This window comes from Vicugna pacos, chromosome 16, assembly GCF_048564905.1.
Source record: "Vicugna pacos chromosome 16, VicPac4, whole genome shotgun sequence".
NCBI classification, from domain to species: domain Eukaryota; kingdom Metazoa; phylum Chordata; class Mammalia; order Artiodactyla; family Camelidae; genus Vicugna; species Vicugna pacos.
The window spans coordinates 52,644,899-52,660,536 of NC_133002.1; the positions used below are offsets into that span (position 1 = coordinate 52,644,899).

Genomic DNA, 15,638 nt, shown 5'->3' on the forward strand with positions numbered 1-15,638 from the left:
AGGACTGCTTTGGTCACGGGGGCCACTGGACACCAGCACATCTGGTCAACTGAGTCGGCTTGTCCACCATTTGCCGTTATCCTCACCAAGGGTCCCCCTTCAGGGACAGACGACTGAATAGAGGCTGAGCAATGTCTGGTTCCTGCTCACATGAAGATCTCACTCCCTAACTACCAATGGGGTGGCATACGCTTGATTCTGACCTTCAGGACCCTGTGCTGAGTCAACCACTCTTTCACTTAGGACCCCAGGGACCTGTGTCCAGCATTGGCGAGCTGGTCTACCTAGTGGAGGTGCCCTGAAACAAAGGAAAACCAAGCATGCTTCTTGGGGATCAACCCCAGGACCTTAACCTCACAACAAGGCATCCAAACCAATGCCCTCACGGCTGGAACACCTTATGGGATGTGTGCTCTGAACGTAGAAAGAAAATTAGCAGAACGGCCAAAATCTGATGGGCTTGAAGTTCAAAACTCTAGAAGCTGCGGGTGGGGAGTATAGCTCAGTGGCAGAGCACGTGCCTAGCATGCACGAGGTCCTGGGTTCAACCCCCAGGACCTCCATCAAACAGTGAATTTAAAAAAATGTATTTTAATCCAGAAGCTCTGGCACCATGACTGACTCAGTTCGCTTTCTGGTTCTGAGAATCCGGTTTCTTGTCAGGCAAGAAAACTAAAGGAGGAAGCGGAAGAACACCTGTTCTGAACTCATCATTTTTCAGAGTCCCTTTCACACCTTCCACCTCCGGTGACCCGTAGGCGGCACGTGTGTGTGACACAGGAGGAAACGGAGGCAGCGGAGTTCACCGCCGCGGGTGAGGGTCACAGCCTGCCTCTCTGCGCTGGGAGATGAGGCTACCGTTCCCAAGTAATGAGCTGTGACAAGTAATATGATTGACGTACAGCTTGTCTCTCCAGGCCACTTACAGTCCCAAAGCCAGAGATGCAATGTGCTCTAAGCAATGAGACAGCCCACATTCTCTCTCCTCCGCTCCTCCCATCTCCGCCGCTGGGGACCCGCTCGGGAAGAGGAAACAGAGGGAGCAAAGGGCCCAAGGCATGGCTGTGGCCGGGCAGATTTCCACGTCCCTACAGCATGTGATGGGTTGTTTCGTTTTGTTTTGTTTTGTTTTTTCTGCTTTGGAGCCTGCGTCCTAGTTTTTGATTCTTCTATACCTTCTCCGAGGTATTGAGTCCCAGCCGTCACAAAAGGCAGACTCGTGCAGGTCCCTCCCGTAGGTCATTTCACTCATTGCTAACGCCAGTGGACGGGCAGACTCCACCCAGACAGTGAATTTCCTCTTCTAGCCAAGAGGCACTTGGACGCTAACTCAACACTGAGCAGCAGCTCCTGCAGATTCAATTCTAGCTCCACAGGGTGATGAAGCAGCAAAAGAGGGTGGTGGGTCCAGGAAGGGGAGGCACGAGAAGAGACGGGTGAAACCAGAGAGGCTAGTACTCACAGGGCATCGGTGCACCAGCCAGTACGCCTTCTCCTGGCAGTCCAGCGCATACCTGTCCGCTTTATTCCTTTCCTTTCCAGCCCTGAAAAGCCAAAAGCCACATGAAAAGCCAGTAAGATTGTGCATTTTTTGCTCAGTCATGGACCTCATTCCTGACAGACCCCACCCCGGACCACTCTCCCAATCTGCGCAAATCATCTGTGCCTGCCGTAATAATGGTCATGAAAACCACAAACACTAACATCACACCTCTGCACTAGGCACCCTGCTAAATACTTTCACACCTGTGAACTCACTGAATCCTCCCAGTGAGTCTTTCTCACTTTGCAGTTCAGGGGATTGAAGCAAAGAGAGGTTGAACGCCCCACTGAGGGTCACATGGTCAGCATGTGGCAGAGGTGGGACTTGAACTTGGAGTCTGGTCAGCTCCCCCTGCCAACAGGACCCGCCCGAGAACAAGCCATCCCCGCCAACTTCACCACTGGAGCAGCGAGCGTGGAAGGTACTCTGGGCTGACACCGGACCACCTGGCCTCTGAATTTTTCCCGGTTGTGACAAACACCATAATCAGCATCTGAATGAGGCAGCCAGCACTGCCAGAGCCTGTGCCGGGAAAGCACTGGCCCCAGGGAGGCCTTGTTTCTCTCCATCTGTCACTTCCACTCTGTCACTTCAAAGGGTTCATGCCAAGTCAGGGTTTTTCTGAGCCCAGCTTACGAGTGTAAAAGGTGATTTATTCCCCCTGTATCTCCCGGTCTCCCCCTTTCCTATTATGGATAGGAAATGATCGCTGCGCTTTCCTCTTACAGGAACAAGGTAACGTTCATGATCGAGCCACGGGCCCCATCCAGCACCATTTCCACGGCGACCCGCACTCACAAGCAGTGATGCTTGCTTTCCCAGGCAACGTGGGATGACGCACATGCCCTCCACGAGACAGCGTCGGCGGATTTATGTGCCAGCTAAGGGATCGTGAATAACATCCCAGCATCCAGAGAGCCAGATGCGGGGGGAGTGCCACTCCTGCGGGGGCTGCTTTGCAACCTCCTCTGGAAATCAAATAGAAACACTGTCGCTCCCTTCCCCTCGCCAACCTAACTGGGCTGTCTACCGGGCTAACTGGCCCGGGTCCTCAGGAGGACGGGCCGCAGATGGCCGGAGGCACCGCGGAGTTCCCAGGACACCGGACAGCCTTGGAGACAGAGTCGGCCGCTAATGACAGCGATGTCTCTCCTGGCCACGCTCCTCTGCTGTTTCGTGACAGGCGTGACTGCAGGAGAGTCGTGATGAATGGAATCCAAGAGAAGCAGTACGTGAGGAATTATCTTACTTTGTCTTGTGTGATCAATCTTTACAAGCAACAGTATTACAATCAATATTCATTCGTTCGTTCGTTCGTGTATTTATTGATTTCCCACTAGGTGCCAGGCACTGGGAGTATACGCGTGAACCAAACAGACTGTTGTGGAATGAATGTTTGTGCCCTCCATCCCAAATTCATATATTCAAGCCCCAACATGAGCGTATCTGGAGATGGGGACTTTTAAGAGGCAACTGGAATTTAGAAGTAATTAGATGAGGTCATGAGGGTGGCCCTTATGATACGATTAGTGCCCGGGCAACAGGACACACGAAGAGCATCTCACTCTGTCTTTTTCTTCCTCTCTCTCTCTTTCCCCTTCTCTCTCTCCCCCAAGTGAGGACACAGCAAAAAGGCAGTTTCTACAAGCCAAGAAGAGAGTCTTCATCAGACACCAAACCCTGTCAGGACCCTGATCTTGGGCTTCCCAGCCTCCAGAAGTGTGAGAAAACCAATGTCTGTTGTTTCAGGCACCCGGGCTAGGGTGTTTTGATGCGCTACGGTATTTAGCTTAAGCTAACACAGACCCATTTCTTGCCTTTGAGTAGCTTTCGGTGTAAACATTACACACATGGTCAAGAAACAGATATAAAATTACAAACTGTGTGACGAGCTATAAGGAAACATTACGTGTCCTGTCACGCAGAATCGGGGACGGCCAGGGGGTGCTTTTTAAATCTGTCTATAATTCTTAATAATAAGTCCTTCCATTAAGAGGTGGGTCTGTGTCCTCCCCCCCTGAGACCAGGTGGGGTCTAGAGGCGGTTCTGACCAGCAGAGTTTACCAGAGACGGCCCTCTGTGATTCCCGAGGCTGCGCTCTAGAAGGCAGTACAGCTGCCTTCCTCCTCGCCGGAGTACTTGCCCTGGACGCTTCCAACCACCTGTCAGCAGTGTCACTGCCCAGATGCCACCGTGCTTTGAGGAAGCCCCAGGCAGACCTCATGGAGAGACCCAGAGGCCACCAGATGAGGACAAGAAATGCCCAGCCCTCTGACCCGCAGCCCCTCGAGAGACTCTGACTCACAACGGCTCAGCCAAGCTCACCCCAAATTCCAGACCTACAGAGATACAATAAAATAACCATTGCCACTTGGAGCCACTGTTTTAGGATGCTGTGTGTGCGGTCCTAACAGTTCATCAGAAAAGCCTCTTTGAGCGCATGGCACTGGAAAGGAGGGTTTTCTCTCTAAATGATGTGATAGGATTCTATTTTGTGTTTCAAAAATGGGGCAAAGGGGAGCAGAGAGGCCAGTTGGGAGGACCCTGCCATGGTCCAGCTGACAGGGAGGTGGGTTCCACCCAGGGAGAGGCAGTGGAGGCAGACAGAAGGGGGCAGGCATGGGAGAAGGGGTTTTGCCAGAGGAAGCAACAGGACTGGAGTACTGAATGGTGGACATGGGTGGGGGAGAGGTGAACGGGGGTTCCTTGTACCGGTGGGGGTCATGCTGAGGGAAGAGAAGGTTTGGGGAGGGAGGGGGAAAACATTCCAACATGGACTAGTTAAGTTTGAGGTGTAAAATCCTCTCCAGCCACCATCACCATCCTTCACCTGGATGCATCCTGTCTCATCAGCATGAGATGTTGAGTATGTAGCTGGATGCTGAGTTTGGGATCCAGAGAAGAGGTCTGGGTTGGGAGACCAAGTGTAACAAAACGACTACCTCACGAACCAACCTACATGGCCAACCTAATTCTGCAATGAGACCCGGTACTTGGATTAGTCAGCTTTCTCCAGAGAAACAGAATCAGTAGAATAGATGAGAGAGAGAGGGACAGGGACAGAGACAGAGACAGAACTTGTTTATTTTAAGGAATTAGTTCACACCATTGAGGAGGCTGGCAAGTCCAAATTCTGCAGGATACACCAGCCAGGGAAGAACTGATATTGCAACTCGAGTCCAAAGGCAGTCTAGGGGTAGAATTGCTTCTTCCTGGGGGAATGTCAGTCTTTTAAGGCCTTCAACTGATTGGATGAGGCCCACCCACATTCTGGCGAGCAATCTGCTTTACACAGAGTCTACTGATGTAAATGTTCATCTCATCTAAAAAATACCTTCACAGTGACATCTTAAACTGGTATTGGATGACCTATCTAGGTACTATGGATGAACCAAATTGACACATAGAATTAACCATCACACAGTGGGTGCAAAGCATGTCAGGGCTCCAGCTGGCCCACAGTGGACATGTAACAGCAGCAAGAAATGAACCTTGTGGTTTCATCCCCCTGAGCATTGGGAGCTGCTTGTTACGACAGCCTAACCTCATCCTGACTGATACACTCTTCCTAACATTTATATCTGGCTCCTATGGACAAGGCAGAGACTCCAAGGGATCTTTCAGGTCCAGTTTTGAACTGGCAAATGAGGACCAGTAGTGGGTGGCTCTCACAGATGAATCTGATTACATCTCTCCCCTGTTTAAGATCTCTCTATGGCTCCCCATGACCCTTAGCACAAAGCCCTCTCATGATCTGCTCCTGCTAACATGTCCAGTCTCACTTCTGCCAGTTTCACACTCTCTGTGCCAACTACAGGGAACTGCACCCAGCAGGCACTCCCTTGCCCCAGACTCTGGTTCTGTCTGCTCAGAGCATCCTTCCTTCCATCTCACCCTTCCTCCCCAGCCCCCACCAGCATCCTTCACCTGGATACATCCTATGCAGCCTCCAGATCCAATGTTGTTTCTACAGCTCCTTCTCCAAACCCGGACATGTGCCTCTCAATTCACTGTAGCATCACGGCCTGTTTGCTTGTCTGCCTGACTCCCTAGAAGATGCCTTTACATCCCCTATGCCCGGCCCATTGTTTAATACATAAAACTCCCAATGAAAGTTTATTTTATTAAAAGAAAACAAAGAAGACGGGGAGGGAGGAAGCAGCACCAGAGGACCAACATGATTTCTCACTTACCGGTACTGCTCTTTGGCCTGCATGACCACAAAGTCCCACTTGTAGTTAATTTTTCTGTTCAAGAAATCGTAATTTTCCTAGAGAAGGAAAACAAAATGAGAACGCTTAGCCCCATGACATATGTTGTGTGCAGAAGGTAGAAAGCCCTAAGCCAGTGAGGGCAGGCCCCAACTTTGCATCAACTAGACCTGGACAAAGGGTCTCCCGGCCCAGCCTTGCAAAGGGCTTCATTCAAAGGGTAGCACCAAATGCTCAAAAAGCCTTCACAACAGAAGCCACATCTTAGTTTGGATTTTTGTGTTCAATAATGGATCCCAAATCTGATGAGGAAGAGGGGAGTAGCGTGGAGAAGAATACAGAAATATTCAACAACAGAGCATCGCAAACCCACAAAGATAAGCCCTAACATTGGTGCGATGTCGGCTCCTCTCAAATCGTGTTTGTTAAAAATAAAAGTGCAGTAAGATGGTTGCTCTCTGCCCAGAAATCCAGCCTTCGGGAGGTCAGGGTGTGTTCTTTGAGAAATCTAACTCATCCTGCCTAAAACAAAAATCTATACTGTTGTTTTCCCCATGACAAACTCGAGTTCAAATCTGTTCATCCTGTACTATGCATTCTCACACATATTAATTAAGTCATATTACTTAGGAACAGTGAAAGGAAAGCTACTGTGCGCCCAGGAGTTACTGAGGCGGCGGCCTGAACTACAGCAGGAGAAATGGCAGCTCAGCATGGCGGGGAATTTACCTCAGCTGCCTGCTTCTAAATATATAGATGGATGAGGGATGGATGGATGAAGGAGGGATAGATGAGGAATGGATGGATGGATGGATGAGGGATGGGTAGAGGGATGGATGATCAGGGTACATATGAAAGTAGTAACAGGGGAACAGGGGAAAACAGCTCAAGACTGTATTCCACTCAATTATAATAACCCATACTTGAAAGCATCTCTATACCTTTTCATATTCTTCTAAAATCCCTTTCTTCTTGATATTTCGCTTGGCCAGATAAATAGCTGGAAAAGAAAACAATGACATTTTCCATCATCATCAAATTCCAAAACCCTTCTGTGCGTGAGACTGCCGTGCTCGGCTTGGTGCAGAGCACAGCCAGCGGACCCGCCCCCCCTTCCCCTGGGGATCAGTTCTAATACAGATGCGAACTGACATAAAGGTCGTGGTGACAGCAAGACAAATGCCACCAAAATGCAGCGAGTAAATAAGCAGCCTGTGAAGCACCACCGAAGGCACCGGAGGAGGGGTGGGGTTTTACCGTAGTCTGTGTCTTCGGCCGGCCACTGCTGGGTGGGCCAGAAATACGGCGTCTACAAAAGAAACCAGGAAACCACGCTTACCCTCTGGGCTGAGACCCCCTGGACCCCAGTCCCGTAGCTGACAAGATAAAACCACCTTAGCCTCTTCCACTGTTCCCATAGATCTGTGAGGCTATGAAGCCATCCAGTTATCTTTTCAGGCCCATTTTCACACCCAAGGTCAAGGCCAAGACTCACCTGGAATCGGTAGAGGCTGCTGTCAGGCTTGAGAACGAGGTTCTTGGGGTCTTGCAGGGGGTAAATGTAGCCATACTTGACAATGAAGTTGCCCAAGTTCTGTGCCTCTGGGGAGAAGCAGTCATGACAAGGAAGTTAAGAGTAGACGCTCACTGCCTGGGCCCCACACGGCACCCCAAACTCCAGGGGAGGTGCCCCCCTCCTAACAGCATGTCATCCAAGGAGGGAGGACAGCGCTCCCTGGACTTAGTCATGGGGAGCATGCTTAAAGGAGGATCTCCCGGCCCAACCCTGGGAATGACAGCTCAGTCAGTCTGGAGGGGAGCCCGTGAAGCCCACTGTTGACAGATGCCACAGGGCGTCCACTGCAAGCGTTTGGGGTGACAGATGGGGAAGTGAAGCATCCCTGGGCTCTATGGGTCTGGAGAAGCCCCAGGGACAGGGAGAGACGGCTTGATCAGCAGCCATTTCCTCACTCCGAGAGAGAAGGGGAGCCCATGTTTAATATCAACTTCCATCCCAAGCTCAACTCTGCCTGCATCCCAGGGCCAGATCCTTCAGCTCCTCCCCACCTCACTTTAACTTCCACCCCGCTCCAGTTTGCTTGGAAACATGGTCTTGCTTCTGGACTCGCATCAGTTAAAACAAAACTGTTCTGGTTCATTCTCAGAGGCACCAATGAGAGCAGGTGTCCTTCTACGCATCGAGAGAGAATTCCATCCCTTCCTGTCCTCCAGGCTCCAAAGCCCAACCCACATCCCATCCCAGAGCTTAGTCTCCAAGGAGTGGAAAGACTTCCTCCCTCTTCACGTCTCCCTCCCTCTGTCAGAGACCAGACCCTCATTTTTTACACCTGGTTGTACCAACAGCCTTTTTTTCTAGAGGCAAGTCTGGTCCCAGAGCCTTTTGCTGCAATCCATCCTTCAAATTGCTGCCAAACATCCTAGCTGAAATACAATTATCATACACACTGCCATGCTCAAAAATCTCTTCTGGCTTACTGTTGCCTCTATGCCAGATACAACTTGGAATCTGCTAATACACTAGGTGCGTCCCACCCGCCCACCACCCTCCACACCCAGATGAAGTTGCTGTACCCAACTTCCCCTCGTGACCATTTCTTCTTCATTCCATTTCTACATCAATGCTCTTGCTAACTGCCCCCCTGGGAAGACAGACCCTCCAGACTCCCCTCCGCAATTCACATGCGTCGCTTCTTTCGAGAACAGGTGTAGATATGCATCACTTCCTCCAAGAAGTCTTCCTTGACTGACTCCTCCCCAATCGCTCCTGCTATTTACATGCTCTCAATATTTTATATGAAACAAAAATTTGTCCCCCCGATTATCATGCCTTCCATTTTGATTCTGCTTGTTTTACGCATGAAGGCCTTGTCTCTCCAATGAAAAGGTCAGCTTCTCAGAGACTGAAGCTTCCATTTAGTTTCTACTTTTCAGAGATCCCCCGGTGGACCGCGGTCCTTGGTAACTGAGGGCCGGACAAGCTCTCACCCGGATTGGAGATCCAAAGCCGCTGGATGATCCACTGCAGAACCTCATTTCCTGCAAAGCAGAGGCATTGGGCAAATGTCAGAGCCTCTTGACACACCCCCGGCCTCCACACCCTCCTCCGTGCTGCGGCCCAACTGGCCTCCTCCCCATTCAGCTGTGATCGCACCCCTCTTCTGCTCAAAGCTTTCAGGGACTCCCCGCCACCCTGCCCACAACCACATTCCGTTCAAACCCTGCAGCCCATAATTCAGGGCCATCCATGATCCGACTCCAGCCAGATTTCCAGCTTACGCTTCCCTGTACACCCTCAGTCTTTACCTCCCTTGGGTACTCATTTTCTCAGCTTACAGGAGTTTGCACATGGACCCTCATTCATCCAGTAGGAAGCAAACAGTCATCAGACTTAGCAATGAAAAGAAACAGACCCAAAGCAAGCTGCCCGTGAGGTTCTGGGTGGAGCTTGGACACATGGGAGTAAATGAGAGCCAGGGGTGGGAGGAGAAGTGGGCGTGGGCCACGGTGGGGGGAGGGCTGGTTCTCCTATACCCCCAAGTTCCCAGGCAGAACTCTAAAGAGTCAGAGCATTCTAAATCTAATTCTAAAGTCTTAAATCTAAATTCTGAAACTCTATAGAGTCAGAGAGTCCCAGAATTCTAAGCGCCTGGCTTTCAAGGTACTTTTGTTAGAGCAGGAGGGTGGGACATATTTTAGTAATTGCGGGTTGATTTACGACTTCAGACAGTGGAATGTGAGCTCCGTCTGTACTCTCGCCCTGGGCCCAGTAAGTCGAAGGGGCTGGCCTGGGAACAACGCAAAGTGAAGACTGGCATGAAAAACAGCAGGAGAGGCAGACAGGGACCAGGTCAGGAGGGAAGGTGCACCCCTCCCATCACCACCCTCTGCCCCAATTCAGATTTATCTAAGGGCCAAGGCAAGCCAAGTTCCACCAGCAAGTCCAGAGCTGTTGCAGGAACTCAAGGAGGCCGTGTACCTCCCTCCAGCCCCATAAGCAGAACATGCTCCTTGTAGGAGGTGGGCAGCACCATCTGATAAGAAAGACGTGATGTTCTGGAACCAAGCATCCCAACTCAGTCGTCACTTTGCCAGTGACTACGGTTTCCAGCAACTCCAGCCTGCTTTACAAAAGTCAAGCTGAGTCCCCTGCCTGCAAGGGAACCAGCCCACAAAACACACCAAGGAGGAGGGTCGGGGTCTGAAACCCCACTGCCTGTGTCCTTGTGGCTGGACTGCTGGAAACAACACTCCCCTCCTCCAAGGTGATGAAGGGGCATCTCGTCTGACGCCCTCCAGGGAAGGCCCTGATGGCGCCCCATACACGCTCTGGGCTTAACCACCTGCCCACAGCATGGCTGAGGACGGACAATCTGTAGCTCTCTCCTTCCTAGGCACGCCCCGGGGCACACACAGCCAGACGTCCTCTCCCAGTGCCCACACGTCCACCTTACGGCTGTCAGTGGGTTCTCTGTTGCTTTTGGCTTTATTCAGCCCTGGTTGGCTGTTTAAAAGCAAAATTCTTCATCTAAAATCCTACTTAAAATCCTAGGACTGGGTGTTTCAGACCTTCCACCCCGAGGCTCTGCACTGGTGGTGCACAGCCAGGGAAGGAGAACCCCAGGCAGACAGCAGATAAGCGCTCTCCACCAAGGAGCCCAGGGTTTTCTCATTCACTTGGCTGCTTCCTGAAATAGATCAAATGAGATTATGGGGCCACCAGTATTTCCAACACGTGACCGACCGGTGCTGACGGCACAGCCAGCAGCTCAGGCTCCCACGTCAGCCACCTTGGTCCCCAGAAGTCCTGGGTCACCTGCCATCTGAGGAGCTGGACAGCGATGAGCCAATTTGCTTTTATTAGAGCTGATGCTGCAGGACACAGCTCCTCCTAGGTGAATTCACCCAGGCAGGAGGGACAAGGTGGGCAGCCCCACCCAGATCCAGGCACTAAGCGGCCACAGGTGCAAGGAAGAAAGCAGCTCACACCGCGTGTGACGATCGACAGGAGTGTTGGCGCTGGAGTCGGGTAGCTGGGCTCCAATCCAAGCTCAGTCACGTATGCATTTAGTGACATGGGGACAAGGTGCTGGAAGTCTTTGTGTCTCCACGTCCCCGTCTGCAAGAAGGGGCTGGATGGTCAAATCTCTCACTACGTCCATCGTGGGTAGTAACTGACACGCTGTGGGAAGTTGCTAGCTGCCGGCCCCCCAGGAGCATCACTGAGCGCTGGCCACGTGCACAGAACAATCTCATCTAATTCCTGCAGTCATTTCCTTAGGCAAGGATCGATATGCCAGCTTTTAAAATAAGAAAATTGAGACTAGGGCTACACAACAAAAAAAAAAAAAAAAAGAGAGAGAGAGAGAGAAAGAATAAAGTGCCCAAAGGGCTCAATCCCAGGGTGCCTCCAGTGCCCTCTGGGCAGCGTGCTAGACCAGGACTGATTCACGCATTCAATGACCTTTTATTAAACTTCCACCCTGACCCACAACTGTGCTAGGCACTGGGGTTACCCAGGTGAGCAAGATGAGATATCCCCTCACTGAGGATCTCCCAATCCAGCGGTGAATTCAAGCCAGAGTTAATGACAATGGCGGGGGTGGGGGGGAGGCGGGGTCAGGGATGCTCAGGAAGAATTATCACACCTGCATCTTAAATGCCAGGGGAGGGGAACAGAGACACCTTGAAAAGTTGGCCCATCAGTCCCTGCTTTCTGGGAGCCCAGGCTACTCTGGCTCCTAGCCTTTCCCAAGTCTAGCCCATGAGAGTTTTCTCTTCTTCTGTGAGCTACCCTGCTGGATCGCAGTCAACTCCTCTACTGCTCCCACCAGCCAGAGCTGGTCGTCTGCTGCTTGCACTCAGGGAACCCAAGTGGCACCTAGCTGGCGGGGGCACCCCTCCTCCCAAGCAATCCAAAAGGGAAAAGGGACACTGTCAGCTAACTTGCCTCTGAAAAGACTCTGGCACCTTGAGTGAGAAATACTCAGGTCTCGGGTGGGGAGGAGAGCGAGGGCTCACAAGGCTAGTGGCACAGTGGCCCGTTCCTGGCTCGTGCTTCGAGAAGCTGCCTGCTTCTGCAGACAATGCCCCTCAGCAGGAAACAGACTCTTTACTACAAGACCCAAAATCATAAAACATATGCAAAGCATTAATTAAAATGCGTTCCTATTTTGGGGTCCAGCCCCTTCGGCCGATATCCTTAAATGATGTCCTTTAGCCCACACCCAGAGGAAGGAGACTATGGTGTACCATCATCCCCTTGGGGGAGTTAAGAGGGGTCTAAGTGTGAATCAGAAGACAGGGATGGATGGAGCAAACAAAGGCCAATTTTTTTTTTTTTTGCCAAATAGTATTTTTTTCACCAAATAGTATTTTTTTCTGCTACTTGATTTTATTAAAACAAAACAAATAAGACAAACAAAACAATATTAAAAAAAAAACAGTAAAGGTTTTTAAAATGACTTCTTGGGAAGAATGGCTTTACCAAGTGACCCACTGAATTCTTTTCTCTTTTCCTTTCTGACTCCCTCCTCAGAAGCTGTGGTCCAGGAATCAGCAAGTAAGCAGTCAATGTTTTCGGCTTTGTGGGCCATAATATGGCCCCTACACAACTACTGAACTCTGTCTTGCAGTATAAAAGCAACCAGACAATACATACGGGGGGACGTGTCTGTGTTCCAATAAAGCTACGTTCACAAATACAGAACACGGGCAGCATTTGGCCCGTGAGCTGTAGTTTGCCAGCCCCTGCGTGTGGTCTGTTCCAGGCCAAGACTAAATCACAAGACATATTACCCGTCATGGCGTGCGGGACGCTGGCGACCGTGATCTTCTGGCTCTGCATCCTGACCCCCGTCTCTGGGTCCTGCATGTCCTTCACCAGAGTTTCAATCTGCAAGACAGAACCACAAATGCTGGCTGAGCGGAACCACTTCAAAGGCTGAGAACGGCCCTTTCTGCAGCGCCGAGGGAGCAAAAGATACAAAGAGGAACACGAGGCGCTTACAACCAGGAGCCCACCACCGGGACGGGCAGCGAGCAGCTACCAGGCAACCAGCACGAAACACAGTTCACAGACACCAACACCCTGCCCGGTGTGAGACTCAGAGAGATGCCTTCTGACTTGGGGACTCGGCAGAGGCTTTCAAGGGAAGATGAGACTTAATCAAAAAAGGGTCTTGCTGGACAGAAAGTCAGAGAACAACACGAGCAAAGGCGTGGGAGGCCGGGTGTGAGAGGGACAGGAAACCGCGGGAGAGGAGGCTGGAGCGGCAGCTGGAGGCCAGATCACAGTGAGCCTCGGGCGCCTCTCCCAGGCTGTGGGCTTTGTTCCAGCAGCTACTGCTGGAGAGCCGTACAGTCGGGCCCGCGCTTTGGAAATGTGGCCCATGCCGGAGAGAAAAACATCGAAGTATGAAGAGTCTGCCAAGATAGAGAAAAGTGAAGGGTCTGTTCAAAACTACTGCAGAAGTCCGGGCAGGAAGTGACGGCGCCTCGTGCCTTGCCACTTTACCCCTCGGTCCATCCTCAGCTGAGCAGCCAGCGTGGGACTTCCAATTATTTTAGGATGTGTCCCTTCTCTGCCTGAAACTCTGCAAGGACCGTTTCACCCAGAGTCAGTGGCAAAGTTCTCCTACTGGCTGGGACCCCTTCCTCCCCGACAGTGCCCAGCCCTCTGCCTCAGGGCCTTTGCTCTGACCATTCCCCAGGCCTGGGCCACTCTTCCCAAGACTTCTACAAGGTTCACTCCCTCACCTCCTTCCTCTTCTCACAGTCTCAGGAGCCCCCCCGCCCTGCCACCCCATCCTACTGAATGCTGCAACCCTGAACTCCACCCCAGCATCCCTAATCCCTTACTTGCTCTTCCCAGAGCGCTCACCTTCTAACATACAAAATAACCTACCTGCTTATCATAATGCTTACTGTGTGTCACCCTTGCTCCTAGAAAGTAAGTTCTTCGAGGGCAAATCTTTTGTCCGCTGCTGTTTGCTGCTGCATCCTGACTGCCTGGAACAGTGCCTGGCACGTGGACAGGACTCAGTAAATCACTGGTGCAAGAATTAATAAATAAACAGAGGAAGTGGTAGGAAAGACGAGAGGACGGCATGGTTTCCAGGGCCCTAGTTCTAACTCTAATTAACTGGAATTACATGTAACCTGCAAGGGATGGGCTGGTTCAGTAAGGGTGGCGAAGATGAACCGCCAAAGTTTGTAAGTTACATGGCTGGAGTTGCCAGTTGCCAAAATAGAAAATTCAAAAGAAGGAGCACTGTCTGAGAGCAAATGCTTCTGCTTTCGGAATGTTGGCTGCAAAGGGCTGCTGAGATATCCACAACGTCTGCAGGGTGACTGGAAATAAATGTCCCAAGTTCAAAGGACATAAGGGTCAGAGATATGAACTCAATTGACGAATGTCGACAAGAGAGTGGAAGCCAAAGAGTCTCAATGAACTGCCCAAGGAAGGCCGAAGTGCAGGAAGGCATTCACAAGGACAGCCCGGCTGACTGTCTTCAGAGTAATTTGTTTTTTAACATTGATGAGTAAAAAATATTTTTCCACTTGAAAAAAATGAAATGGGAGTAAAATCAACTGAAGGGTATTTTAAGACAAACTGGATGGGTTGGCACAATTGGAAAAAGACAACTCAAGTGTTTCTCTGGTCAGTGTTGGTGACTGGCATTGATGAAGCCTCCCACGCAGAGGTTTCAAACTTCATGCTGCACCAGGAAACCCCTCACCGATGGAGAAACCGTTCACTCCCCCAGCCCTCTACATGCTGGCAAATGATCAGTCAGTCATTCGACAACCAGGCAGTCACGGTTGGCTCTGGGAAACCAAAGACAAAAAGATCTGGTCCGTAAACTTAAGGGGTTCAGCGTCTAGTGCCAGGATATGACAGGACAACATGGGAAGCACACTGACAAAGGTGAGTCCGTGGAATCCTCAGGACACATCAGGGCCAGAAGGGAGTCAGAAGGGTCAGTCCTGGAGTGAATCTTCAAAAAGATGAATAGGAATTAAGCAGCAGAAAGGGAAACAGATGGTGGGGAAGGGCATTCCAGGCTGCAGGGGCAGCAGAAGCAAAAACACGGAATATGAACGAGTAAGTGGGAACAAAGACCTTTCCTGCCCTCCTCCCACCAGAAGCCCTCTCCCAAGGGCTGGGCAGCTGTGCACAGCTGGACAGATCCCCCTGGAGGGTTGCCCCTCAAACCCAACCTGCCCGCATTCCAGCCACTACCCACAGCAAAACAGCTCCCTCAGCTGCCTGCTTCCCCCCTCCCCTGGTTTAACTAACTCGCTTACATCATTAGCCTCCTGCTATGTAATAAAATAACACTCCCTCACACCATACAGCCCGTTACGATTTCCAAAGTCCTTTTAGAGTCTGCGTGTGCTTGTGGTCCAAAGAAAAGGAACCCATGGGTCTCACAGCCTCAAGGGGTCTCCTTTCTGTCCTAACTGTAGGAGTCACTTAACCTCTCTGAATCACCTTCCTCTACCATAAAATGATAGCATATGCTAATTAATAGGGCTTTGTCATTGCTGAGAATCTAATTGTGTAAAAACGCTTTGTAAGAACACATACACGTTACATACGCACAAAGGTACATAAGCATGAAGATACAGACTTTACACAAAGAGACATTTGTTAGCGGTTGTGCTTCGAATCATTAATATCAGTAGCATTCATATAATGAGGGCATCTTTAAAACTTTGCCTGCAGAGCTGTGTTTAGATGCCAGGGAATAAAAATCCTACGCTACTAACCATTCATATGTGGGTATTTACTGAGCATGTACTAGGGGCCCGACCCTGTCGGGGATTCAACAAGGTAAAAGACAGACTCCTGGTCCTCAGAG

At 50.9% G+C, this 15,638-nt stretch overlaps 1 protein-coding gene and 1 long non-coding RNA gene across 6 annotated transcripts in view; one reads left to right on the plus strand and one right to left on the minus strand.

The window, feature by feature from the left end:
* Nucleotides 1-15,638, minus strand: part of RGS9 (regulator of G protein signaling 9) — an 88,005-nt gene that overhangs the window by 38,460 nt on the left and 33,907 nt on the right. For all 5 annotated transcript variants that reach the window (XM_031685634.2, XM_072939461.1, XM_072939460.1 and 2 more), the window contains 7 exons: nucleotides 12,571-12,667; nucleotides 8,761-8,811; nucleotides 7,250-7,356; nucleotides 7,012-7,063; nucleotides 6,696-6,754; nucleotides 5,737-5,813; nucleotides 1,463-1,544 (listed from right to left, as the gene is read on the minus strand). In XM_031685634.2, the coding sequence (XP_031541494.1) occupies nucleotides 1,463-1,544; nucleotides 5,737-5,813; nucleotides 6,696-6,754; nucleotides 7,012-7,063; nucleotides 7,250-7,356; nucleotides 8,761-8,811; nucleotides 12,571-12,646 (504 nt within the window). In that variant the 5' untranslated portion in view covers nucleotides 12,647-12,667. The remainder of the gene's footprint in view (nucleotides 1-1,462; nucleotides 1,545-5,736; nucleotides 5,814-6,695; nucleotides 6,755-7,011; nucleotides 7,064-7,249; nucleotides 7,357-8,760; nucleotides 8,812-12,570; nucleotides 12,668-15,638) is intronic.
* On the plus strand, nucleotides 3,108-3,919 carry LOC140686342 (uncharacterized). Its single transcript, XR_012060084.1, has 2 exons — nucleotides 3,108-3,264; nucleotides 3,571-3,919. It is a non-coding gene; the product is annotated as an uncharacterized lncRNA (long non-coding RNA).